This window comes from Callorhinchus milii, unplaced genomic scaffold (genome assembly GCF_018977255.1).
Source record: "Callorhinchus milii isolate IMCB2004 unplaced genomic scaffold, IMCB_Cmil_1.0 Scaffold41, whole genome shotgun sequence".
Classification (NCBI taxonomy): Eukaryota; Metazoa; Chordata; class Chondrichthyes; order Chimaeriformes; family Callorhinchidae; genus Callorhinchus; species Callorhinchus milii.
Genome location: NW_024704782.1, coordinates 388738 through 416309, shown reverse-complemented (window position 1 = coordinate 416309; position 27572 = coordinate 388738). Strand labels below are relative to the sequence as shown.

At 54.0% G+C, this 27572-nt stretch overlaps 2 protein-coding genes across 2 annotated transcripts; both read right to left on the bottom strand.

The window, feature by feature from the left end:
- Positions 1 to 9894: 9894 nt before the first annotated feature.
- LOC121851470 lies at positions 9895 to 14347 on the bottom strand. Its single transcript, XM_042345341.1, has 4 exons — positions 13962 to 14347; positions 12966 to 13367; positions 11264 to 11413; positions 9895 to 9970 (listed from the first exon to the last, which is right to left on the bottom strand). Exons 1-4 carry the CDS (start codon positions 14092 to 14094, stop codon positions 9945 to 9947), a joined length of 711 nt encoding a protein of 236 aa, XP_042201275.1. The 5' UTR covers positions 14095 to 14347; the 3' UTR covers positions 9895 to 9944.
- A 6063-nt stretch (positions 14348 to 20410) lies between these two features.
- LOC103172623 (T-complex protein 1 subunit theta-like) lies at positions 20411 to 22093 on the bottom strand. The gene is given in 2 exon segments (XM_042345340.1): positions 20411 to 21580; positions 21583 to 22093. Coding segments are annotated over 2 exon segments (1665 nt in total). The 3' UTR covers positions 20411 to 20426.
- Positions 22094 to 27572: the final 5479 nt, after the last annotated feature.

Here is a 27572-nt window from a genome sequence, read left to right as displayed (position 1 = left end):
TTAGCTATGAGGACAGTGGAGACGTTATGACTTTTCCCATTAGAGCAGAGAAGGTTACGCGGGGACCTGATAGAGGTCTTCAAGATCATGAAAGGTTTCGACAGGTGAGATAGGGAAAGCTGTTTCCACTGGTAGGTGTGTCTGTGACCCGCCGTTACAGCTAATTGCAGCTAATTGCACAGCAGAGGCCCATAAACAGTTGTAGATTGAGTGAACAAATTATTGTTATATATTTTTTAAGGGATTATCACCCCCATAAAAGCGATCGCCAATCGACTAACTGGGTTCCTACTTACTGCGAAGCCGTGTGGAGTAGTGAAACTTGCCCAACATTTCGTCCTGCGTGGGAATCAAACGTTGGAAGGCAAGTGGTCTAAACCACTGAGCTACAAGACTACACGCACTGCCATGACCCAGTCTGCCACTTCCTCTCTCCTCTCAGCCCACCAAAACTCTCATCCACTCATCGATTACATCTTGGCTCAACTATGCCAACTCTCTGCTTGTTGGCCATCCTAACTCTTCCCTCCACAGGCCGAACATCATCCAGACCTCTGCAGCTCGTGTCCTCTCTCGCACCAGGCTCCAGACCGTATTACCCCCACCTTCGCCTGGCTCCACTGGCTCCCCATCCCCCAGAGGATAGAGTTCAAAATCCTTGTCCTGGCCTTCAAAGCCCTCCATGGCCTCGCTCCTCCCTACCTTGTGGAGTCCTGTAGCTCAGTGGTTAGAGCACTCGCTTTGCAAGCGAGAGACCTGAGTTCAATTCCAGGCAGAGGGCGAAACCTTGGGCAAGTTTCCTTACTCCACACAGAGCCTAATAATAATCCCTCCAAAAAACCAAAAACAATAATAAAATTGGTCATTTTCAATCTACGACTGTTTGTGGGACATTGCTGTGCGCAATTGGCTGCCGCGTTCGCCCACAAATATACAGTCAATTCACTTTACAGTCTGTTCTGTGAAGCGCTTTGGGACGTCCTCCCGACGTGAAAAGCGCTATATCAAATGCAAGGATTATTACCTCTATGATCTGCTGACCCCAAACCAACCTGCCCGTTCCCTCCGCTCAGCGGGCTCTGGTCTGCTCATGACCCCTGTCCCACCATCGGCAGTCAGAACTTCAGCCTCTCTGCCCTCACCTTAGGAGCTCTATCCCAAAATCCGTCCGGCTCTCTCCCTCCTTCGCGTCCTTCAAGGCCTGCCTCAAAACCCTCATCTTTGACCGCACCTTCGGCCACCCTCCTACTCCCACCCTCCCTGCCCTCCACCCCCTCCTGATCCTAATCCCCTGCTCGGATCAAAATCCTTGACTGTGCAGCACTTTGGGAAATCCTCCCGATGTGAAATATCACTTCTTGTTGGTACCCAGTGATCACAATTTGTGAAGGAGTCACAGACACACAGACAACATAAATACACACACACACACACAGACAACAACAACAACTTTGATTTTATATAGTGCCCTCCAAGCCGGACGGCGTCTCAGAGCGCTTTACAGTGACGGATCCCGGGGCCGAGCCGGGGGAGGGGGAGGGGACAGGGGAGGGGGCGGGGGAGGGGGAGGGGAGGGGGGGGGAAGAGGTCTTCAAGATCATGAAAGGTTTCGACAGGTGAGATAGGGAAAAGCTGTTTCCACTGGTAGGTGTGTCTGTGAACCGCGGTCACAGTATGAATAATAATAATAATAATAATCCTTGCATTTGATATAGCGCTTTTCACGTCAGGAGGACGTCCCAAAGCGCTTCACAGAACACACTGTAAAGTGAATTGACTGTATATTTGTGGGCGAACGCGGCAGCCAATTGCGTAAAGCAATGTCCCACAAACAGTCGTGGATTGAAAATGACCAATTTATTATTGTTTTGTTTTGGAGGATTATTATTAGGCTCTGTGTGGAGTAAGGAAACTTGCCCAAGGTTTCGCCCTCTGCCGGGGATTGAACTCAGGTCTCTCACTTGCAAAGCGAGTGCTCTAACCACTGAGCTACAGGACTCTTAAGATATCACCAAAAGAAGCCGAGGGGAGGGTTAGAAGACACGTTTTCACTCAGCGAGTTGTTGGGATTTGGAATGATCCGCCCGAAACGGCAGTGAAGTCCGATTCGATAACAGCTTTTAAGCGAGAACTGGACAGGTATCGGGGGAGGACGGGTTTGTGGGGTTATGGGGAGGACGGGTTTGTGGGGTTATGGGGAAGACGGGTTTGTGGGGTTATGGGGAGACGGGTTTGTGGGGTTATGGGGAGACGGGTTTGTGGGGTTATGGGGAAGACGGATTTGTGGGGTTATGAGGAAGACGGGTTTGTGGGGTTATGGGGAGGACGGGTTTGTGGGGTTATGGGGGAGACGGGTTTGTGGGGTTATGGGGAGACTGGTTTGTGGGGTTATGGGGGAGACGGGTTTGTGGGGTTATGGGGAGACAGGTTTGTGGGGTTATGGGGAGAACTCGTGATTGGGGTCAGTGAAAGTGACACTCACTCTGTCAAAGAGCTGCACAGACTCGATGTGCCAAATGGCCTCCTTCTGTGCCGGAACATTCTATGAATCTATTCTATGAATAAGATTATTACCCCAGAAAGCAACCTTCAACCAACTAACAACCGGGTTCATGAATAAATAATAATAATCCTTGCATTTGATACAGCGCCTTATCATGTCACTGAGACGTCTCAAGGTGCTTCACAGGATATATTGTCAAGTGGAGTGATTTTGTTTTGTGGGCGAAACGCAGTAGCCAATTGCACACAACGACATCCCCACAAACAGCCGTGGATTGATTGACCACAATTTTATTTATTGATTTTTTGAAGGGATTTATTACCCCCGGAAAATGGTAACCAGACGTGTATGGAGCAAGCAAACATGCCTAAGGTATCGCCCTGCCCGGGAATCGAATCCTGGTCTCTCTCGTGCAAGGCGGGTGCACAAACTGCTACAGGACTCCATGTGGTCTCAGTGAAGCTAGCGAGCGAATTTATCTGTTGGCCAGAGAGAGAGAGAGAGAGAGAATTTCCCTTCTCTTTTCCCAACAGCTTCTCGGGAGACCCTTGATGTCTACCTGAACAGGGCACAGACAGGAGTAAATGAGGTTTAACGTCTCATCCGAAAAACAAAGTCTCTAAACATGTGGCACTCTTTCTCTCTCTCTATGCACTGCATTGGAGTGTGAACCTGGACTGTGAGCTCAGAGGGGGCCTTGACTGTGAGGGGCTTTACTAAGAGGACGAGTGTGAGAAAGACTGAGATGTGAAACCTCAGACCTAACCACATGGTGAGAGCGTAGATCAGCTCTCACATCCCAGCTGTAAATTGTTAACCATGTCTGCTCAGCCACTTCCTGTGGAAATCAAATTAACAGCTTCTCGTCTCATGCGCACTCAGCATTGGTTAGAGACAGTAAAGCTCCCTCTGCACTGTGCATCCAGGTCAGAGTTAGAGACACAGTAAAGCTCCCTCTACACTGGGTGCACACTCCCAGGTCAGGGTTAGAGACACAGTAAAGCTCCTCTACACTGTGCGTCCACACTCCCAGGTCAGGGTTAGACACAGTGAAGCTCCTCTACACTGTGCGTCCACACTCCCAGGTCAGGGTTAGACACAGTGAAGCTCCTCTACACTGTGCGTCCACACTCCCAGGTCAGGGTTAGACACAGTAAAGCTCCCTCTACACTGTGCGTCCACACTCCCAGGTCAGGGTTAGACACAGTGAAGCTCCTCTACACTGTGCGTCCACATTCCCAGGTCAGGGTTAGACACAGTGAAGCTCCTCTACACTGTGCATCCGTCCACATTCCCAGGTTTTACCCTGAGAAACGTGTAGGGGAAGGAGCAGGGGATGGGATTTATGTGGACATTTCTCATCTGAAACACAATGTCTCTGCCCCAGAACATCAGCTTGGACTGTGAGCTCAGATCCTGATGTGAGTTCAAGCTTCCATTTGCCCACAGTCCAGGCTGACACTCCAGTGCAGTGCTGGGGTGGTGGGGGGAGCGCTGTTTTGTTTCAACGTTAAACCTCACTCACTCCCCCGTCTGTGCCCTGTTCAGGCAGGGTGGAGGGAGTGAGTGAGTGTGGGAGTGAGTGAGCGAGGTCGGGAGAGATGGAGGGAGGGAGTGAGTGAGTGACTGTGGGAGCGAGCGAGGAAATGGGAAGGTAGGGCTGGAGGAGGGGTGTGGTGTGGGGGGGTTTGAGCTGCTCAGTTTCCTGCTGTTGGTGGGTTCCTGTTTGCCAGACGCTGAGCTGGTCAGAGCAGCTGATACCAGGTCACAAGATTGTTGCTCAATGAGAAGCACTTGTGTTGGAATCACATTTCCTGATCTCTCTCCACACGTCGCTGTGTGTTTATACATTCCAAACCTACATCACATTTCTCACACGGCTTCACATCTATTAGGACCTGAGATTTCCCTGCGTCATCACATGCCCACACACATGGAAACCCGTCACCCTGATCAGTTGGGTATCTCCAATGCTTTTGATTTCAAGCTCCTTTCACTCATTTTCAAACCCCTTCCGGCCCTGGCACCTCCCTCCCTCCCTCTCCGACCTGCTTACTCCCCAACCCACTACCCACTGCTTCCTCTCGACCGGCTCCGGCCTCCTTCACGTTCACTGTGCTCACCGTCCCACCATCGGTGGCCGCGTTTTCAGCCACTAGGCCCAGAAATTCTGGAACATCTTCCCCTATCTTTCTGCCTTCCTTCCCCATCCTCGCATCGCACCTGAAGACCTTCCTTTACCGTCACTTTCCTCCCCGGCTCGGAGTTGTGCTACGCCACTGTCAAGCGCTCTGGGACGCTGCCTTATGTGAGAAGCTTTGTGTAAATGCAAGTTATTGTTGTTGTTGAACCAGACTAAAAATTCAACATGTATCTGTCACCTACATGTACATTCCCTATGTTTGAAATGGAATATGCAATCTCTCTCTCTCTCTCTCGCTCCTTAGAGGGACGCCCCATGCTTACCTATATCCAGGATGGTTTTGGCGCAGGTTGGCGAGAGCCAAGGCTTTGGGGGGAGCCCAGAGAGTGTGTTGGGTGGTAACTGCTGGGGTATAACCAGCTAAACCCACACACAGCTCGGCCATCGAGAGACAGAGAGAGAGAGCGCTGTCTGACCAAGCTAGCTAGCTAGCTACCTAGTTAGTTAGTTAGTTAGTTTGTTAGTGCTTTGGCTGGGGGGTTACCAGGAGCTGAGGGGGAGGATTCCCTGCCCCCAGTGACTGGTCGGCCCTTCCAGGTCCTGCCGATGAGCCGGGCCGGGCTGAAGTGAACGACAGTGAGTGTTAAATAAGAACAATGAGAGGATAAGACCGGCACCGTCACGATCCACTGCAATGCATTGCCGAAAAGGCTGGTGGAAGCCAATTCCATAACAACTTTTAAGAGAGAAGTAGATCATTTGGGGAGGACAAGTTAATAAAATAATAAATAATAATAATCTTTGCATTTGATATAGCGTTTTTCACGTCGGGAGGACGTCCCAAAGCGCTTCACAGAACAGACTGTAAAGTGAATTGACTGTATATTTGTGGGCGAACGCGGCAGCCAATTGCGCTCAGCAATGTCCCACAAACAGTCGCGGATTGAAAATGACCAATTTATTATTGTTTTTTTTTTATTATTACTCTGTTGTAGGAACTTGCCAGTTTCGCCTGCTGATTGAACTCAGGTCTCTCCCCTCCTCTCCCCCTCCCTCCCCCCCCCCCCCCTTCACTGCTGTCGCAATATAGACTACAAATACAATCTTTTTTTTACTTAGACTAATTAGTTTTGTGGTTTGAACGTCTCAGCAATTATAATATAAAATAAAAAAAAAAAAAAAAAAAAAAGAAAACGCCACAAAAGCGCCACAAACACTGTAAGTAATATGTATTTTCGACGAATTGAAAATGTCCCACATTTGATTTATTGTTTTTGGTTTTGGAGGGATTATTATTAGGCTCTGTGTGTAGTAAGGAAACTTGCCTGAGGTTTCGCCCTCTGCCGGGAATTGAACTCAGGTCTCTCACTTGCAAAGCGAGTGCTCTAACCACTGAGCTACAGGACTCCACAAGGCGCTGTATCAAATGCAAGAATTATTATTGTTATATCTGTCACAGCAATGGTCTCAGCCCACTCCAATTAGCATTTATCACGGAGCAAAATCCGTCTTTTCCCTGAATAAAATAATTTCTCTGAACTTCTCTTCCGGCCACTGACTCACCCACCAGTGGAAATCATTTCTCCAAATTGACTCCGAACGTCCCTCACCATTTGATGCTGTGCTGTTGGCAGCCAATTGCACACAGCAGTGTCCCACTTGCAGTCGTGGATTGGATGACCAGTGTCTTGGCCGACACTGACCCCAGACAAATGGCACGGCAAATGCAAACACACAGTCACTACACTTCAAAGCAATTTGTGTGCCAGGCTCAGTGTGTGTGTCAGTGGTAGCGCTCTCTCTGTCTCTCTCCCTGTCTCTCTCTCTCTCTCGCCTCTGAGTCAGAAGGTTGTGGGTTCGAGCCCTCACCTCTCATCCGAAGGACGGTGCCTCTGACAATGCGTCTCTCTCTCTCTCTCTCTCTCTCTCTCTCTCGCTCTCTCTCTCCCTCTCCCCTCAGTGCTGGGCCGCGGTGATGTGGGGAGAGTGTTATTGACTGTACCAGGATCAGACCTTTGATGTTGTGTATCTGGTTTCCTGTGTCAGAACGGAGTGATTTCAAGCTCCTTTCGCTCGTCCGAGCCTGGCAGCTCTCCAACCTGCTCACTACCCGCTCAACAGGCTCCACCCCCTGCCCGTACCCTCGTGCCCTCTGTTCCACCATCTGCGCCCCCAGTTTTGGCCGCTACGCTCGAAACTCTGTCACTCCCCACTCCCTAAACTAAATAAACCTTGCGCTCGATAAAGCCCCTCATCACGTCACTGAGACGTCTCAAAGCGCTTCCCAGGATATACTGTAAAGTGAAGTGACTGTGTACATACGCCTATAAATATTTGCAGTGTATACAGTATGTATTATATTATGTGGGGTCTCCTCAGAGCTGAACTGGCTGCAAGTTGACGGGAGGTCAGAATCGAGCCCCCCCTCTCTGTGAAGGTCTCTAGTCTTGGATCCTGAGCCGGGAGGGGCTCCCCCTCAGCTCCTGTTACCCCCACAGCCAAAGCCCCAACTAACTAACTAACGGGGAGGGGGTCCTCGCTGGACAAGCAGCGGGAAAGCTCGGCCACACAGCGCTCTCTCTCTCTCTCGATGGCCGAGCTGTGTGTGGGTTTAGCCGGTTAGACCCCCAGCAGTTACCCCTTGGCATCACACAGTCTGAGCCGATGCTCCAGTGCAGCCCGGGGGGGGGTCACAGTGTCGGAGACGCCGCCCTCCGGGTGAGACGTTAAACCTCTCCCACTCCCCGTCTGCTGTTCAGGTGGACGTCAAAGATCTCCCTCAGCGCTGTTCGAACAGAGAAGGGAGTTCCCTCTCTCTCTCTTTCTCTGACTGACAATCCCCCGAATCAAATCGGTTGCTTCCTCTGTAATAATAATAATAATCCTTGCATTTGATACAGCGCCTTATCGAGTCTTCGAAACATTGCAAAGTGCTTCACAGAATATACCGTGAAGTGAATTAACTTTAGTATATTTTGTAGACAAAACACGGCGGCCAATTTGCAAACAATCGTGGTTTGAGCGACTACATTTTTTGAGGGGGAATTTATTTTGTGTGGGTTCGCGGGACGTCGCGGTGCGCACATTGGCTGCCGCGTTTCACCCGCAAAATACACAGTCACTACACTTTTGTACCACCACACAATTATCCTGGGAAGCGCTTTGTGGCGACAATAAAGGCCCTGTGTCACATGCAAAGGGGGGGGTGTTATACCCACACCCGCCACCAGAGGGCATCTGTGACTCACTGCAGCCGTCTTGTGGTCAGAATCTCACTGCCTTCACCTCTGCTTTGAGCACAGAGATTGGACCAAAAATAATAATAATAATAATAATACTAATAATAATAATAATCCTGGCATTTGACACAGCGCCTTATCACGTTGTCGAGACGTCTCAAAGCGCTTCGGGGCGAAACTGGGCAGCTGTGCGCAATTGACTGCCACGTTTCGCCCACAGAAATACACGGTCACTACACTTCACAGTATATTCTTTGAAGCGCTTTGAGACGTCTCGAAGACGTGATCAGACGCCGGGTCAAATGCCAGGATTATTATAATTATTAATATTGCTGTTATTAATAACACCTTTCATGTCAGGAAGCCATCTCAAAGCTCCTCACGGGATGAGTGTAGTGACTGTATTGTGATCCACGGCAGCCAATTTGCGCACAGCGACGTCCTCGCAAGTAGCCGTGAAGCGAGCGAGTGGTTTTATCCGGGGGATTGTCGGCCACTCGTGGTGTAGCGGAGGGGACGAGGGTCAAACAGGAGCCAGTCGAGTGCAGGCAGTGCGTGTTTGTGGGATCGTCACTGGGCGCAATTGACTGCCCTGTTTCACCCACAAAACACACAGTCACTTCATTTTACAGTGTATCCTGTGAAGCGCTTTGAGACATCTAAGCTACGTGATGAGGCACCGGGTCAAATGCAAGAATTATCATTCTTATTATTATTATTTCTCAGCTTCAGGAGTTGATTTTCTTGACTAAGTCGCACTGTCAGCGCTGCTCCTAACCATAAGAAATGGTAAATCAGACGCCCTCAGAGTGTTCAGAGTTGCACTTTTAATGTAGCGTTTACTGTACACAGATTAGCGTAATCAGCGCAGAATAAAACAACACACACTCACACACAAAAACTTGCAACAACAACAACAACCTAAATGAAGAAGTACTCGAGTTTCTGTTAACGAGGGGTTAGGGTATAAGCCATAGCAATAGTCCTCTCCTCGGAGCTGAACTGGCCCCCAGGTGATATGATTGACAACTGGAGGTCAGAATCAAGCCCCCCCCCCCCCCTCTCTGTCGGTCTCTAGTCCCCGGTTCCTGAGCCGGGAGGGGCCGCAGGGTCCCAGGGCACTCACTGCTGATGGCGGCCCGGCCCGGCTCATCGGGAGGACCTGGAAGGGCCGACCAGTCACTGGGGGCAGAGAATCCTCCCCCTCAGCTCCTGTTAACCCCACAGCCAAAGCCCCAACTAACTAACGGGGAGGGGGGTCCTCGCTGGACAAGCAGCGGGAAAGCTCGGCCACACAGCGCTCGCTCTCTCTCTCTGAGCTGTGTGTGGGTTTAGCCGGTTAGACCCCAGCAGTTACCCCCCAACACACACTCTGGGCTCCCCCCAAAGCCTTGGCACTCGCCAACCTGCGCCTAATACTCTCCGGAATTAGGTAAGCAGAGGGCGTCCCTCCAGGGGGAGAGGGAGAGAGAGAGAGCGCATTCCATCCCAACGATCTCTCTCTGGGGTTTCCGGGTGTGGGGGCGATGTGGGGAATTCTCAGTCGGGTTTGGAGACTCTTAAGCAACGGTGACGGGTTTCGTGTGTGTCAGACACCCGACGGTCACGGTGACGGGTTTCTGTGTGTGTCGGACACCCGATCGGTCACGGTGACAGGTTTCCGTATGTGTCGGACACCCGACCGGTCACGGTGACGGGTTTCCGTGTGTGTCAGACACCCGACCGGTCACGGTGACGGGTTTCCGTGTGTGTCAGACGGTGAGTGACCAAAAAGAAAGCAATGGAACTGTTAGTACGAGTGAGTTTTGGATCTGATAAATCCATAACCGGAGCCCATAGAGTGAATGGGATGAAGTCCTTGAAAATACATGAGGTTTCCCTTATAAAGAAGCCGGGGAATGTTCTCACCTAATGGGTGAGAACCGTCACAGCGTGTGTGAATATGTGTCTGTGTGTGTCTGCGTTCTATGTGAGCGTGTGTCAGTGTGAGTGTGAGAGATTGTGTGTGAGTATAAGTGTGTCAGTGAGTGTGAGAGTGTGTGTGAGTGTGTGTCAGTGCTCAGGGAGCTGAATCTTCCTGGGAGTCTGCAAAACAGCAGCAAAAGAATTACACAATGAGACCTTCTCACACTACACACACACTCACGTGCACAATCACACTCTCCCTCACGCACACACTCTCCCTCTCACACACACTCTCCCTCCCTCACACACTCACACACTCTCCCTCTCACACACACTCTCCCTCCCTCACACACTCACACACTCTCCCTCTCACACACTCAAACTCATACTCACATTGTGTTCACAGGAGCACAATCAGCTTCACATCCCATCAACAGCTATTACGTGAGGGACACATGTATCGGGATTCACACACACAGCCTCACACACAACAACAACAACAACTATTTGGATTTATATAGCGCCCCCCACGCCGGACGGTGTCTCAGAGCTTTAAAGTAACGGATCCCGGGGCCGAACCAGGGGGAGGGGGAGGAGTCAGGGGAGGGGAGGAGCCAGTGGGAAGGGGAGGAGCCAGGGGAGGGGGAGGAGTCAGGGGGAGGGGAGGAGCCAGGGGAGGAGGAGCCAGGGGGGAGGAGCCAGGGGGTGGGGAGGAGCCAGGCTGAGGGGGGGGAGGGGGAGGGGGAGGGGTCGAGCCAGGGGGATGGGGAGAGGCCGGGGAGGGGGGAGGGGGTGGGGGGTGGGGAGGAAGATGACCAAATGTGCGGTCGAAGAGAAAGTCTTCAGCAGAGACCTGAAAATAGGAAGAGAGGGGGCGAGGCGAAGGGAGTGAGAAAGGGAGTTCCAGAGCCTCGGGGCGCAGTGGCTGAAGGCACGGCCGCCGAGGGTGGAGCAGAGGACTCGGGGGACAAGGAGGAGGCCAGACCCGGGGGAACGAAGGCAATGGGCACTGTTGTGAGGAGAGAGGTCGGGGGGTGCAGAGGAGTGGAGGGATTTGAAGACAAGGTGAGGATCTTGAAGTGGATCCTCTCTGGGACAGGCAGTCAGTGCAGTCGGGCAAAGACTGGAGTGATCGGGGAGCGGAGTTTGGTGCGGGTAAGAATGAGTTTTGGATGACTTGGATGTTATGGATGGTCGTGGAGGGGAGTCTGGCGAGGAGGGCCTTTGAAGAGTCCATCAGAGAGGTGACAAAGTCATGAACCGGGGTTTCAGGGGCTTTTAGAGTGAGGTATTGGCAGAGACGGGCGATGCGTCGGAGGTGGAAGAAGGCGGTGCTGGTGAGGGCCTGGATATGGGGGAGGAAGGGAGGGATAATTGGGGGTCGAGACACAAATGCTGAGCCGCGTTGACACACACACACACACACGGCCGGGCTGACTATTTGTTGCTGTGTCAGTGTGTTTTGTCTCTTACCTTTGCGCAAGTTACAGTTGAACCCACATTGTCTGATGCTGACGGAGAATGCCAGGCCGATGAGGAGCAGGACACCGACCACAGTGTAAAGGGTGTATGTCTGCCAACTCTCTGTCTGTGCTGCCACCAACCCAGAGTGACCCTCGTCCCCTGTAATCAACACTCATTAAATACCCCGTCAGTGCAGAGACTTCCCCTCCGGACCCTCCCCATCCGTAACACTAATGATAATCCTCGCGTTTGACCCGGCGCCTGATCACGTCGTCGAGGCGTCCCATGGGCTACACTGTAAAGTGTAGTGACTGTGTATTTTGTGGGTGAAACGCGGCAGCCCATTGTGCCCAGCGACGTCCCCACAAACAGTCGTGGATTGAGTGACCAAATTATTTATTAAAACATTTTTTTGAGGGACTATTCATTTTTTGGAAAGCGATCCACCAATCGACCAACAAGCGGTTCCTCCTCACTGCCGGTAACCAGAGGAGTGTCTGTGTGTGGGTCTCTGTGTGTGTGTCTGTGTGTGTGTGTGTGTCTGTGTGTGTGTGTGTGTCTGTGTGTGTGTGTGTGGGGGGGGGGGGGTTTGACCCTAACCCGCCCGGGAATCGAACATAAGTTCTCTTACTTCCCAATCGAGGGTTCTAACCGCTGAGCTACAGGACTCCACTATCAACAGGAACCCCTTACAACAACACAGCAACGTTCATATCAAATCACCCCTGAAGCCCCTCACTCACTCACTCACTCACTCACTCACTCACTCACTCACTCACTCACTCACTCACACACTCACTCACTCAGTGATTACACAGCTCGTGGTGCAGACACAGACTCTGAGAGACTCCACACATCTGGTCAACAGCCTCACCACGGAGTGTGGACGGACGCACAGCGCAGAGGAGCTTTACTGTGTCTCTAACCCTGACCCGGGAGTGTGGACGGACGGACAGTGTAGAGGGACAGAGGGTGTGAGGGAGTGTGACCTGTGGGCAGGTGAGTTGGGGTGTGTGTGTGTGAGGGAATATTACCTCACGCCCTCACCCCTCGCTACCCCTCCAACCTGCTGACCCCACACTCCCCCACCTGCTCACCCCACACTCCCCCACCTGCTCACCCCACACTCCCCCACCTGCTCACCCCACACTCCCCCACCTGCTCACCCCACACTCCCCCACCTGCTCACCCCACTCCCCCACCTGCTCACCCCACTCCCCCACCTGCTCACCCCACACTCCCCCACCTGCTCACCCCACTCCCCCACCTGCTCACCCCACACTCCCCCACCTGCTCACCCCACTCCCCCACATGCTCACCCCACACTCCCCCACCTGCTCACCCCACTCTCCCCCACCTGCTCACCCCACACTCCCCCACCTGCTCACCCCACACTCCCCCACCTGCTGTCTCCGGCCTCTTGTTTGTCCCTCGTCCCCTCCACTCCACCATCAGTGGCCGTGCCTTCAGGCACTGCGCCCCGAAACTCTGTCACTCTCTCCCTCAACCCCTCCGCCTCGCCCCCCCCCCCCCCACCACCCTCCCCACCTTCAAGTCCTGCCGAAAGACCTTCCTATTTGATGGTGCTTATGGTCACCTCTCCCCCACCCCCTGCTCCCCCGGCTCAGGGTCAGACACCTCTACTGTCCAGCGCTCCGGGACACTACCCCACGTGAAGGGACTGTGTTGTTGTTGTTGTTGTTGTTGTTACCTGCTGTCTGGCTGAGCTGGGGGCTGGGGGGGTGTGAGAGGGAATGCTGTTGGACGCTGAGCTCAGTGCCTGTTCCCCAGAGACGAACGATCGGGAGAGGCTCGAGGATTTCGACGAGACACCGATAAAGCCCATCATCGCCCAGCGTCACGTTGTGAATCTCTAACGCGCTGCTCCTCAAACTCAGGTCAGCATGGAGGGTCATCCGCCCCGGCAACCCCCCCTCCCCCCCGCTCCCCGGGACCACTCGGAGCACAGCCCCACCCCCCGGCAGGTCCCACTGGAACGCCACCACTTCCGGAACTTTCCCGGGTGTCACGAAGTTGCATTGTAACAACACGGAGCCTCCGGCACCAACCGTGAGCGACGGGGACTGAACAATTCGTCCATCCATCACCCCTCCTGCACAGAGACAGAGGTCAGCGTTAGACACAGTAAAGCTCCTCTACACTGTGCGTCCACACTCCCAGGTCAGGGTTACAGACACAGTAAAGCTCCTCTACGCTGTGAGTTCAAGATCCTCGTCCTCACCCTCAAGGCCATCCATGGCCTCGCCCCCTCCTACCTCTCTGACCTGCTGACTCCCTACCAACCTGCCCGCTCCCTCCGTCCAGCGGGCTCCGGCTGCTCCATGTCACCCACCCAACCCCCCCCCCCCACCATCGGTGACCGAGCTTTCACCCTCTCTGCCCCCACACTCTGGAACTCCATCCCACAGTCCCTTGGCCTCGGTTTCTCCCTTCCTCCCTTCTCTTCGACCGAGCCTTTGGTCTCCCTCCCACCTCTCTGCCTTCCCTCACCCCTACACCACCCCTCCCCGATGCTCGGGCCCCAACACCTGACTGTTCAGCTCTTTGGGACATCCTCCCGACGTGAAAGGCGCTCTATAAATGTAATTTTGTTGTTGTAAAGCAGCCACTGTGTGTCCACACTCCCAGGTCAGGGTTAGAGACAGACACAGACGGATACCGTATTGACATGTAGCGCTGTACGTACCATGGACTGTTGAGAAGCTGAGATGAATGAACAGTGAGATGAGCATTGCTCTGTGCCTCCGGGTTGAAGGAGGCGGCGGCTGAGACCGTGTTATGGGCAGACGTTTACGCTGTGAGGTGAGTCTCAGGTTCATCGCGGTGATGTCAGGCCCTGGGCTCCCTCAGGCTCTGTTCACCCTCCGCTCGGTGTCCCCTCACTGATCAGTTTCTCTCCCTCACAAACCAGCTCAGCACTTTCACTTCAATGCCACTTCCTCTCTCGCTCTCTCTCTGACTCTCTGTCTCCTCTCTCGCTCGGTTTGAACTGTTATCCTTCCTCATTTCCATCTCCAACTCCTGCTCCTGAAACTCTGCCGCTCTTTCTCCCAATCCCCCCGCCTCGCCTCCTTCCTCCCCCGTCTTCAGGTGGCGCCAACTAAACACACAGTCACTCCACTTCACAGTGTATCCTGTGAAGCGCTTTGAGAGGTCAAGGACTATTATGATGATGACAGTGTTTGGGATCACTTCTTTGTTGCAATGTCCACCAGTAAAACAATTTCACAATCCCAAACTGCCCGTCAGTGATCCAGAGAGCGACAGAGAGAGAGAGAGAGAGAGGAGACGTCTGGCCAAGCCGGACTACTTCCCCCCAGGCCTTCCTGACTGTTGGGGGAAAGAAGGGTCATGGCGGAGTCTGCTCGCCTAACAGGAGCCATACAGCTCTCAGCTCAGCTCGTACCAACACCCCCACAACAACAACAACAACAACACATTACATTTACATGGAGCCCCTTCATGTCAGGAGGACGTCCCAAGGCGCTGGACAGTCAGGGATTTGGACCCCAACTGGGGGTTGGGATCAGGAGGGGGTGGAGGGCAGGGAAGGTGGGGGTAGGAGTGGCTGAAGCTACGGTCGAAGAGGAGGGTCTTGAGATGGACTTGAAGGAGGCGAGGGAGGGGGAGAGGTGGAGGGAGTTCCAGAGGTTGGGCGCAGAGAAGCTGAAGGCCTGACCGCTGATGGTTGGGGGGAACCTGGAGCAGACCGGAGCCTCATGAGCAGAGGGAAAGGAGGGGTTGAAATGGTTTAAGATGGTCACAGAGGGAGGGAGGAGGGAGAATGTGGAGGGCTTTAAAGGTGAGGACAAGTGAGGAATGGGGAGCCAGTGAAGCTGGGAAGGTTGGGGGTGACCAGCTTCAGGATATACAGTGTGTGTTGGGGGGTAACTGTTGGGGTCTAACCGGCTAAACCCACACACAGCTCAGCCATCGAGAGAGAGAGAGAGCGCTGTGTGGCCGAGCTTTCCCGCTGCTTGTCCAGCGAGGACCCCCCTCCCCGTTAGTTAGTTGGGGCTTTGGCTGTGGGGGTAACAGGAGCTGAGGGGGAGGATTCCCTGACCCCCAGTGACTGGTCGGCCCTTCCAGGTCCTCCCGATGAGCCGGGCCGGGCCGGGCCGCCATCAGCAGTGGGTGCCCTGGGACCCTGCGGCCCCTCCCGGCTCAGGAACCGGGGACTAGAGAGCGGCACAGAGAGGGGAGATTGTGGGGGGGGGAAGGGGTTTCGATCCTGACCTCCCATTGCCAAACACGTCACTTTGGAGCCAGTTCAGCTCATGAGGATTCGCGGTTACACGGCTCACGTTTGGTGCCACGTGTAGAGTTACCTTCTGGCTCCATAATGGCCGTTCCCACATTTGTCACATTCCCTCAGGGACTTCCCCGTCTGTCCCCGACACACCGTCGCCCAATGGTTCTCGTTGGCTGCACAGACAGAAATGTAGGACCATCAGCCGAAGCGGCTGTAACACTGCACTGCACCCCACGCCTCCATACACTGCCCCGGGATACACTGCCCCGGGATACACTGCCCCGGGATACACTGCCCCGGGATATACACTGCCCCGGGATACACTGCCCCGGCTATACACTGCCCCGGGATACACTGCCCCGGGATACACTGCCCCGGGATATACACTGCCCCGGGATATACACTGCCCCGGGATACACTGCCCCGGCTATACACTGCCCCGGCTATACACTGCCCTGGGATACACTGCCCCGGGATATACACTGCCCTGGGATACACACTGCCCCGGGATATACACTGCCCCGGGATACACTGCCCTGGGATACACTGCCCCAGGATATACACTGCCCTGGGATACACTGCCCTGGGATACACTGCCCCGGGATACACACTGCCCCGGGATATACACTGCCCTGGGATGTACACTGCCCCAGCTATACACTGCCCCGGGATACACTGCCCCGGGATACACTGCCCCGGGATATACACTGCCCCGGGATACACTGCCCCGGGATATACACTGCCCCGGGATATACACTGCCCCGGGATACACTGCCCTGGGATACACTGCCCTGGGATATACACTGCCCTGGGATACACTGCCCCGGGATATACACTGCCCCGGGATACACTGCCCCAGCTATACACTGCCCCGGGATACACTGCCCCGGGATATACACTGCCCCGGGATACACTGCCCCGGGATATACACTGCCCCGGGATACACTGCCCCGGGATACACACTGCCCCGGGATACACACTGCCCCGGGATACACACTGCCCCGGGATACACACTGCCCCGGGATGTACACTGCCCCGGGATGTACACTGCCCCGGGATGTACACTGCCCCGGGATGTACACTGCCCCGGGATATACACTGCCCCGGGATATACACTGCCCCGGGATGTACACTGCCCCGGGATGTACACTGCCCTGGGATACACTGCCCCGGGATACACACTGCCCCGGGATACACACTGCCCCGGGATGTACACTGCCCTGGGATACACTGCCCCGGGATATACACTGCCCCGGGATACACTGCCCTGGGATACACTGCCCCGGGATACACACTGCCCCGGGATACACACTGCCCCGGGATACACACTGCCCCGGGATATACACTGCCCCGGGATACACACTGCCCCGGGATACACACTGCCCTGGGATATACACTGCCCCGGGACATACACTGCCCCGGGATACACACTGCCCCGGGATATACTGCCCCGGGATATACACTGCCCCGGGATACACACTGCCCCAGGATACACACTGCCCCGGGATATACACTGCCCCGGGATATACACTGGCCCGGGATACACACTGGCCCGGGATACACTGGCCCGGGATACACTGGCCCGGGATACACTGCCCCGGGATACACACTGCCCCGGGATACACTGCCCCGGGATATACACTGCCCCGGGATATACACTGCCCCGGGATATACACTGCCCCGGGATACACACTGCCCCGGGATACACTGCCCCGGGATACACACTGCCCCGGGATACACTGCCCCGGGATACACACTGCCCCGGGATATACACTGCCCCGGGATATACACTGCCCCGGGATACACACTGCCCCGGGATATACACTGCCCCGGGATACACACTGCCCCGGGATATACACTGCCCCGGGATATACACTGCCCCGGGATACACACTGCCCCGGGATACACACTGCCCCGGGATACACACTGCCCCGGGATATACAGCCCCGGGATACACACTGCCCCGGGATATACACTGCCCGGGGATATACACTGCCCCGGGATACACACTGCCCCGGGATACACACTGCCCCGGGATATACACTGCCCCGGGATATACACTGCCCCGGGATACACTGCCCCGGGATACACTGCCCCGGGATATACACTGCCCCGGGATATACACTGCCCCGGGATACACTGCCCCGGGATATACACTGCCCCGGGTACACACTGCCCCGGGATACACTGCCCCGGGATACACTGCCCCGGGATATACACTGCCCCGGGATACACACTGGCGATTGCCGGCCCTGAGCCGCTGCAATCCTGGGAATGGTCTGACATGTTCCTCCCAACTCCGAACACCGCCTTTCCCACTGTCTCCGTCTGTCACCAACACCACCGTGAGACCCGCCCACACGGCCGGACCCCGCCCACACGGCCAGGCCCCGCCCACACGCCCGGGCCCCGCCCACACGGCCAGACCCCGCCCACACGGCCAGTCCCCGCCCACATTGCTAGACCCCGCCCACACGGCCAGGCCCCGCCCACACGGCCAGGCCCCGCCCACGCTGCCAGACCCCGCCCACCTCGCAAGGCTCCGCCCACACACCCCACCCACAACCATTAGGCCCCTCCCACCAGTCTCCACACACAGCAGCAGATCAAGTCCACACCCACTAGAACCCGCCCACCCTCTGTGTGTGTGTGTGTGTGTGAGTGTGTGTTTGTGTCTGTATGTGTATGTGACTGCGTGTGTTTGTGTCTGTATGTGTATGTGACTGTGTGTTTGTGTCGATATGTTTGTGACTGCGTGTGTTTGTGTCTCTATGTGTTTGCGTGTGCGTGTGTTTGCGTGTGCGTGTGTTTGCGTGTGCGTGTGTTTGCGTGTGCGTGTGTTTATGTGTGGGTGCGTTTGTGTTTGTGTGTGGGTGTGTTTGCGTGTGCGTGTGTTTGCGTGTGCGTATGTTTGCGTGTGCGTGTGTTTGCGTGTGCGTGTGTTTGTGTCTCTATGTGTATGTGACTGCGTGTGTTTGTGTCTATATGCGTTTGTGACTGCGTGTGTTTGTGTCTGTGTTTGTGACTGCGTGTGTTTGCGTGTGCGTGTGTTTGCGTGTGCATGTGTTTATGTGTGCGTGCGTTTGTGTGTGGGTGTGTTTGCGTGTGCATGTGTTTGCGTGTGCGTGTGTTTGTGTGTGCGTGTGTTTGCGTGTGCGTGTGTTTGTGTGTGCGTGTGTTTGTGTCTGTATGTGTATGTGACTGCGTGTGTTTGTGTCTGTATGCGTTTGTGACTGCGTGTGTTTGTGTCTGTATGTGTTTGTGACTGCGTGTGTTTGCGTGTGCGTGTGTTTGCGTGTGCGTGTGTTTGCGTGTGCGTGTTTTTTTTTGTGGGGGTGTGTTTGCATGTGCGTGTGTTTGCGTGTGCGTGTGTTTTTTTGTGTGCATGTGTTTGCGTGTGCGTGTGTTTGCGTGTGCGTGTGTTTGCGTGTGCGTGTGTTTGCGTGTGCGGTCTTACCCAGTGCCACGACGCTCAACAACACGGCTTCTCGCAGCACAATGAGACCTCGGGGTCTGGAGAGAAACGTGAAGCGGTTTACAATCCACTGTGACAGTCACTCTCACAAACACAGGGACTGGACCCCCACCAGTGGAGCTGCCGTCATTCCCAGACCGACTCCCGATCCCACACGTCGGCCCCTGAGGTCTCCCGGACACTCTCCGGGAAAAGAGAAGGGAATTTCTCTCCATCTCTTCCCATGTCCTGGTCCACAAATCCCCCCACGATACGACCGTGTTCCTTCCCTCAGGTTCATGTCGCGGCTCTTTGCTGTGTTTTGGCCATTGGCCGCCGTGTTTGAGTGTGTCAGTCCTTACACACTCAATCCTCACACTCAATCCTCACACACTCAATCCTCACACCCTCAATCCTCACCCACTCAATCCTCACACTCAATCCTCACACTCAATCCTCACACACTCAATCCTCACACCCTCAATCCTCACACTCAATCCTCACACTCAATCCTCACCCTCAATCCTCACCCACTCAATCCTCACACTCAATCCTCACACTCAATCCTCACACACTCAATCCTCACACCCTCAATCCTCACACTCAATCCTCACACTTAGGGTTAATTACAATTATATTATACCCTTGTGGTGAACTGTCATTACCTCAAGATTGTACAACATAATCTATGTTGTGACCCTGACAGATGGACAGATACTGAGAGAGGAAGATGGGCTTAATTGCCCTTCGGGGGGAGGTAAGTGAGGTCTCTGGATCTCCCACGTGTAGGTGGGATGCACAAAATTGTTGTTTTGGAGGCTCTTAAGCAACGGTGATGGGTTTCCGCGTGTGTCAGACACCCGGCCAAACACCTCACTTTTATTTTTGTTTGTTTAAAAAATCTCTACAAGTTTGCAGATGATTCTAAGCTGGAAAAGCAGTAAACAGTGAGGAGGATAGTAACAGACTGCAAATGGACATAGACAGACTGGGAAAATGGGCAAATGGGCAGACAGGTGGCAGATGGAGTTTAATGTGGAGAAATACAAAGTGGTGCATTTGGGAGGAAGAATGAGGAGAGGGAATATAAGCTGATGGTACAATCTTAAAGGGGGAGAAGGAACAGAGAGACCAAGACACCAATAAGGTTGGACAGACTCCAGGTAAGTGTTAAAACTGATTTATTCTATAATAGAGAAACGGATGGAGTTGGACAGTTGGGTTGAGTTGAGTTGGTTTGGGGTTGAGTTGAGTTGGTTTGGGGTTGAGTTGAGTTGGTTTGGGGTTGAGTTGAGTTGGTTTGGGGTTGAGTTGAGTTGGTTTAGAGTTGAGTTGAGTTGGTTTGGGGTTGAGTTGGTTTGGGGTTGAGTTGAGTTGGTTTGGGATTGAGTTGAGTTGGTTTGGGGCTGAGGTTGGGTGGGTTGGATTGGGTGAGGTGGTCCTGATCAGTCGATGTGATCTGGTGGCTCATCCCAGTTTGGGTTATCCCCTCGTGGCTTGGGACCACCCGACTTCTTGGCCATGATAATCTGGTCCACACTGAGGATGGTGACCGCTGCGTTGGTAGCCAACTTGATGCCCCAGAACTTGACCAGGTAGGGGTCGAAGATGCCTGCTTCAGCTGCGTCCAATACTCCACCTCCCCCCTCCACCTCTCTCCCATCCAGGTCGAAGCCCACATTTCTGCCCCCTTCCTGGTGAATGGCACACAGTCTGGCCAATATGTGGCCCTCCCGCTCTCCGCTGTTCTGTACCAAAGCCTCGACGAGCGACTCAAATGCTTTGGCGTATGCCTTGATTGCGTATTGGTCCAGACCGGGGCAGGTGGAGCCGTGGTCGGCTATCTTGACAGCCAACTCCATCTCCGTGGCCCCGGCGCCCGGCAGGAGCCTGCCGTCCTGGCTCAGAGCCCGGTAGGCACTCAACCCGTCGGCCACGGCCTGCTCAACATTGTCCTGGAGCCGTTCGGTGGAGCCACGGAGAACAATGGTGGCCACGGCAGACAGGCCACGTTCCTGTTCGAACACGACCACCTGCGTGTCGCCCATCTCCTGGGTGTACACGCGCTTGCAGTGACCTGTCTCGCCGGGCAAAGGCGTGGCCAGTTTCATGAGCGGAGCAGTGCCAACCGCCTTGCCCAACCGCCGGAGATCGTGCCTGGACTGGAGCCTCATCACCATCAGACGGTACTTATCAGCGTAGTGCAGAGCCATGTCTCCTATCTTGCCCCCGACCACCACAACATTGACCCCTGAGCCAGCCAGCTCCCTCACCTGGGTCTCCATCAACATCTCCTCCCCCTGACTGTAGCTCAACATCTCCCTGGCGTTCTTCAGCAGAACCGTGCCCTTTGTCTCCGGTTGGGCCAGGTCAAAGGGGCATTGATAGATGACAATCCTGGCGTCTTGAACTGCATTGACCAACCCCTCGGTTTCCCTCTTGAAGGCCATCCCTTCCAGAACCAACGAGTCCTGAATGCCGGCCCCCAGGATCTTGCACACTCTGACTTGGTCGGTGTGGAAACTCCCTGCGGACTGGCTCATGACAGACACACAGCTCTGGGCCACCAGCCTGGAGAGGAGGTCCTGGTAGCCGTGCAGTTGCTGCCAATGGGCGTGCGGAGCACGGAAGCCACCTCCTGAAGGTCTCTGATGTCCTTGAGCGAGGAGCAGGTCAGGTTCTCCAGGACATCCAGGGCTTTCTTGCAGCCCTTCCTGTAACCCTTCACCACCTCAGGCACAGAGAGGCCCATGCGGAGGAGGCCACCAGCGTTCTCTAGCAACGACCCGGCCAGGATCAGGACAAAGTTCCTCCCGTCCCCAACCTCTTCCTCCTGCATCTTGACGGCCTGGAGGAGCATGCTGGCTGCAGGGTGTTCGATCTGGAACTCTTGGAGGACGGTGGCCGTATCGGCTGTGACCAGGATCTTCTCCAGGTGGTTGATCACCAGCTTGTTCAGGCCGCTGGGACCGTAGATGGCCTTGAGCGAGCGAGAGAGCTCCTTGCAAGCCTCAATATTCCTGTAGACCACCTCCTCCTGCCCGCTGTAGTAACGGCTGCCGCTGGTCAGCATCTGGAGGTAACCAGGGGCTTTGGGGACGTGGGCAGCCATCACCAGCGAGTTCCTGTAACCCTTCCCGGTCAAGGGAAGGCGGTTTGAGTGTGAAGTTTAAACGTACGCACTCTCTCTGTGACCTCAACGCCTTCATTGTGCAGTCAGTCACATTCCAACCCCTTCCTTCTCTCTCTCCCCAACCCCCAACACTCCCCCCACACACACACTCTCTCTCTCTCTCTCTCTCTCTCTCCCCCTCTTCCCTCCTATTCCTCTTTTTATCAGATTAGATCCTTTTCTTTCAGGAAATAACATGATGGGATGTAGAGTGCGGGGAGTTTGGGACATGTGAGCCAGCGACCGACGGGAATGTGGGAGGCAAGTTAGGTGGACCTCGGTCTTTTTCTTTGCCGAGCAATTGCTATGTTCTTATTCCCCTCTCCTCGTCCCCCTCTCTCTATTTCTCTCACTGCCCCTCTATCCCTTTCTCTCTCTCTCTCTCTCCTCTTTTTGTCTCTCTCTCTGTCTCTCCTCTTTTTGTCTCTCTCTCTCCTCTTTTTGTCTCTCTCTCTCTCTCTCTCCTCTCCCGTTTGTTCTCATCCTCTCCTCTGAGTCCTCTCCCAGTATCTCCTCTCTCTCTTCCCCTCTCTCCTCGCTTTCTCTCGTCCTCACCTCTCCTCCCCCTCTCTCTCTCCCCCCCATCTCACTCTCTCTCTCTCTTCGCCTCCCTCCTCCTCTCTCTCTTCCTCTTTCCTTCTTTCTCTTTCTCTTGCCACTGTGTGTGTGTCTCTCTCTTTCTATCCATCTGAATTGTACTGTAACCTCAGGTAAGTTTCCTTGTTCCTCTGTAAGTAGGACTTCTTGTAAGTAGAAGTTGTTCGTCGATTGGCAGATCGCTTTTCCGGGGGTAATAAACCCTTCAAAAAAAAATTTAAAAAGGACATTTGGTCACTCAATCCACGACTGATTATGGGACAATTGACTCCCACTTTTCGCCCGTAAAATATACAGTCACTACACTTTACAGTATAGTCTGTGAAGCGCTTTGAGACTTCTCGAAGACTTGATAAGGTGCTGTATCAAGTGCAAGGATTATTATTGTTAGTTAGTAGTAATATTATTATGTATTATTATGAGTGTTATCATTGCTGTTATGATTAATTATTATTAATTATTGTTAATTATTGTTCATTATTATGCCGCAGGTGTGCGATTACCAGGAGAAAGGCAACAAGACTCTGTGTTGCCGTGTTTTGGGGGAGAGCGAGGGCAAGAGATAGCCTGCAGCTTCCTGAGATCAAGTCCACATGCAACAAAACCCTGCAGCTCCTGCTCGAAATCCTCGACGTCACCAACACAACCTGTCATGATGACTACACCAGGTCCACTCAGAGACCAACACACACCAAAAGTGAGACCTGTCACTCTCTTCCCAGTCTTGACCCCGTCATGGACCTTCCTCTTCGACCTCGCCCTGTTTCTCCCACCCCCGCCCTCCACCCCTCCTCCTGATCCCAACCCCCGGCTCGGGTCCAAATCCCTGCCCGGGGGACATTCTCCCGACGTGAAAGACGCTGTGTAAAGGCGGACACAGTTGCTGTTGTCGTTGCTGTCAATAATTCTTTCATTTGATACAGTGCCTCATCACACATTGAGTCGTCCCAAAACGATTCACAGAATTCACTGTAATCCCCAAACGCAGCAGCCAATTGCTGGATTGAGTGAAACTTGCCTAAGGTTTTGCTCCAACCTGACCCGGGTCCTCTGGCTTGCGAGGCTAGGGGTCTAACCCCCGAGCTACAGGGGCTGTGGGGTGCGAAGCGAGGGGTCTAACCCCTGAGCTACAGGGGCTGTGGGGTGCGAGGCGAGGGGTCTAACCCCTGAGCTACAGGGGCTGTGGGGTGGGGGGCGAGGGTCTAACCCCTGAGCTACAGGGGCTGTGGGGTGGGGGCGAGGGGTCTAACCCCTGAACTACAGGGGCTGTGGGGTGGGGGGCGAGGGGTCTAACCCCTGAGCTACAGGGGCTGTGGGGTGCGAGGCGAGGGGTCTAACCCCTGAGCTACAGGGACTCCACTCTGATGCTCTATCTCCTCAGGTCCTGGTCAAACATTAGGTTACCTGGAAATGATGACGCAGAAGCTGATCACAGCTTCATTTGAAACGGTGACCAAAAGCAGCAGCAGGGGATGGATTCCTGGATGTGTATCAGCACCTTTCAGCCCTCACCTCACAGCAAACCAGAATCCACAGCCTTTTGGGGGAGAGAATTCCCGATTCAACACTCCCAGGTCAGGGTTAGAGACACAGTAACACACTCCCAGTCACTACACTGTGCGTCCGTCCACACTCCCAGGTCAGGGTTAGAGACACAGTAAAGAGACCGAATAAACTGAATAAAAAATATATTTGACAATAATTTAACACATAATTAGAATTTTAAATTAAAGATTAGAGTTGACTGGTTGAACGAAGGCAAAAACAGTTCTGGGGAATGGGGTAAGAGAAGAGAGCTTCAGTGGGGGGAGCGTTCCCAGCACAGACACAACGGGTAGAGAGAGAGAGCGAGAGAAGGGAATGGGGTTAGCAAGAGAGTGAGAAAGAGAGAGAGAGAGGGGGGGATGGGATTAGAAAGAGAGAGAGAGAGGGGAGGAAATGTGGTTAGAGAAAGAGAGAGAGAGGGGGAATGGGGTTAGAAAGCAAGAGAGAGGGGAATGGGGTTAGAGAGAGAGAGGGGGGGAATGGGGTTAGAGAGAGAGGAGAATGGGCTTAGAGAGGGAGAGAGAGGGGAATGGGGTTAGAGAGAGAGAGGGGAATGGGCTTAGAGAGGAAGGGGGGAATGAGGTTAGAGAGCGAGAGAGGGGAATGGGGTTAGAGAGAGAAGGGGGAATGCGGTTAGAGAGAGAGAGAGGGTGGAATGGGGTTAGAGCGAGAGGGGGAATGGGGTTAAAGAGAGAGAGGGGGGGAATGGGCTTAGAGAGGAAGGGGGGAATGGGGTTGGAGAGAGAGAGGGGAATGGGGTTAAAGAGAGAGAGGGGGGAATGCGGTTAGAGAGAGAGAGGGTGGAATGGGGTTGGAGCGAGAGAGGGGAATGGGGTTAAAGAGAGAGGGGGGGATGGGGTTAGAGAGAGAGGGGGGAATGGGGTTAGAGAGAGGGGGGGATGGGGTTAGAGAGAGAGGGGTGGATGGGGTTAGAGAGAGAGGATGGAGAGAGAGAGAGGAGGAAATGGGGTTAAAGAGAGGGGGGAATGGGGTTAGAGAGAGGAGGGGGATGGGGTTAGAGAGAGGGGAATGGGGTTAGAGAGAGAGGGGAATGGGGTTAGAGAGAGAGAGAGGGGGGAATGGGGTTAGAGAGAGAGAGGGGGGAATGGGGTTAGAGAGAGAGAGAGGGTGGAATGGGGTTAGAGCGAGAGAGGGGGGAATGGGGTTAGAGAGAGAGGGGGGGAATGGGGTTAGAGAGAGGGGGGATGGGTTAGAGAGAGGGGGGATGGGGTTAGAGAGGGGGAATGGGGTTAGAGAGAGGGGGGATGGGGTTAGAGAGAGGGGGGATGGGGTTAGAGGGGGGGATGGGGAGAGGGGGGTGGGGTTAGAGAGAGGGGGGATGGGGTTAGAGAGAGGGGGGATGGGGTTAGAGGGGGGGGGCAGATATCAGCTGGTGAGCTCCATCATATCTCGAAGTTCTGCCGCCTTCATTTCCTTTTTCTGAGACCTCGCACTTTGCCTATAACTGGGATTGGGAGGAGATAAGGGAAGAGAGAGAGGGAGAGAGAGAGTGAGGGGGAGAGTGAGACATTGACCTATACACTCTCTCTCACTCTCACTCTCTCTCTCAGACACTCTCTCTCCTTCTCGCCCACTATCTCTCACACACTCTCTCATATTTGTTCTCTCGGTCCTCTTTCACTCACACTCTCCGCCATTCTCATTCGCGCTCTCTCACACTCTCCCTCTGACACACACACACACTCTCCCCCTCTCACACGCACTCCGTCTCTCACTCTCTCGTACTCACTTTTTCTCTCACGCTCTCTCTCTCTGACACACACACACACACTCTACCTCACGCTCTCTCTCTCTCTCTCTCTCTATCTCTCGCTCTCTAACCTGATGACTCCTATGATTATCACTGCACTAGATCCCGCCAATGCTATGACCAGTATAGCCACAAGTCGGGGGGTACTGGGCCGTTTTGGGGGGGAAGGAGTCGATGACCGCCCTAGATTTTCGTCCGGTACCAATGGGGGGTGAGTTCTTCCTGTCAGAGCCTCCGATGGGGAGCCTTCCTCAACTGGGGAGAGAGAGGAGAGAGCGTCTGAGAGAGTGTGTGAGAGAGCGAGAGTGTGAGAGGATGTGTGAGAGAGAGAGAGAGTGAGAGAGAATGTGAGAGTGTGTGTGAGAGAGTGAGAGAGAGTGTGTGAGAGTGTGTGTAGTGTGAGAGTGAGGGTGTATGAGAGTGTGAGTGTGTGTGAGTGTGTGAGAGTGTGTGTGAGAGTGAGAGAGTGTGTGTGTGAGAGTGAGAAAGTGTGAGAGTGTGTGTGAGTGTGTGAGAGTGTGAGAAAGAGTGTGAGAGAGTGTGAGAGTGTGTGTGAGTATGTGAGTGTGTGTGAGAGTGTGTGTGGGTGAGAATGTGTGTGGGTGAGAGTATGTGAGTGAGAGATGTGAGTGAGAGAATGTGAGAGAGAATGTGTGTGAGAATGTGTGAGTGAGTGTGAGAGCGAGAGGGTGAGAGAGTGAGAGAGAGTGTGAGAGAGAGAGTGTGAGAGTGTGTGTGAGAATGTGTGAGTGAGTGAGAGTGAGTGTGAGAGCGAGTGTGAGAGAGTGTGTGAGAGAGTGAGAGAAAGTGTGAGAGAGAGTGAGAGTGTGAGAGAGTGTGTGTGAGAATGTGTGAGAGAGTGAGAGTGAGAGTGAGTGTGAGAGTGAGTGTGAGAGAGTGTGTGTGAGAGAGTGAGAGTGAGTGTGAGAGTGAGAGTGTGAGAGAGAGTGTGAGAGTGTGTGTGAGAATGTGTGAGAGAGTGAGAGTGAGTGTGAGAGTGTGAGAGAGAGTGTGAGAGTGTGAGAGAGAGTGTGAGAGAGAGAATGTGTGAGAGAGTGAGAGAGAGTGTGAGGGAGAGTATGTGTGAGAATGTGTGAGAGAGTGAGAGTGAGTGTGAGAGAGAGTGTGTGAGAGAGAGTGTGAGAGACAGTGTGAGAGAGAGTGTGTGTGAGAATGTGTGAGAGAGTGGGAGTGAGTGTGAGAGAGAGTGTGAGAGAGTGAGAGAGTGAGAAAGCGTGTGAGAGAGAGTGTGTGTGAGAATGTGTGAGAGAGCGAGAGTGTGAGAGTGAGAGTGTGTGAGAGAGAGTGTGAGAGAGAGAGAGAGAGAGTGAGTGAGAGAGTGTGTGTGAGAATGTGTGAGAGTGTGAGAGAGTGTGAGAGAGTGAGAGAGTGAGAGTGTGAGAATGTACGAGAGTGAGAGTGAGTGTGAGAGTGAGAGTGTGAGTGTGTGAGTGTGAGAGAGCGCGTGAGAGAGAGTGTGTGTGAGAATGTGTGAGAGAGCGAGAG

Excerpts from the sequence above, each read along its gene's own strand:
- LOC121851470 (XM_042345341.1), bottom strand. The coding sequence starts at position 14,094 with ATGAACCTGAGACTCACCTCACAGCGTAAACGTCTGCCCATAACACGG. Across the intron at positions 11,414-12,965 it reads CCAGCTCAGCCAGACAGCAG|GGGACGAGGGTCACTCTGGG; the intron begins GTAACAACAACA and ends TGTTGATTACAG. Across the intron at positions 9,971-11,263 it reads CAACTGTAACTTGCGCAAAG|ACTCCCAGGAAGATTCAGCT; the intron begins GTAAGAGACAAA and ends GCTGTTTTGCAG.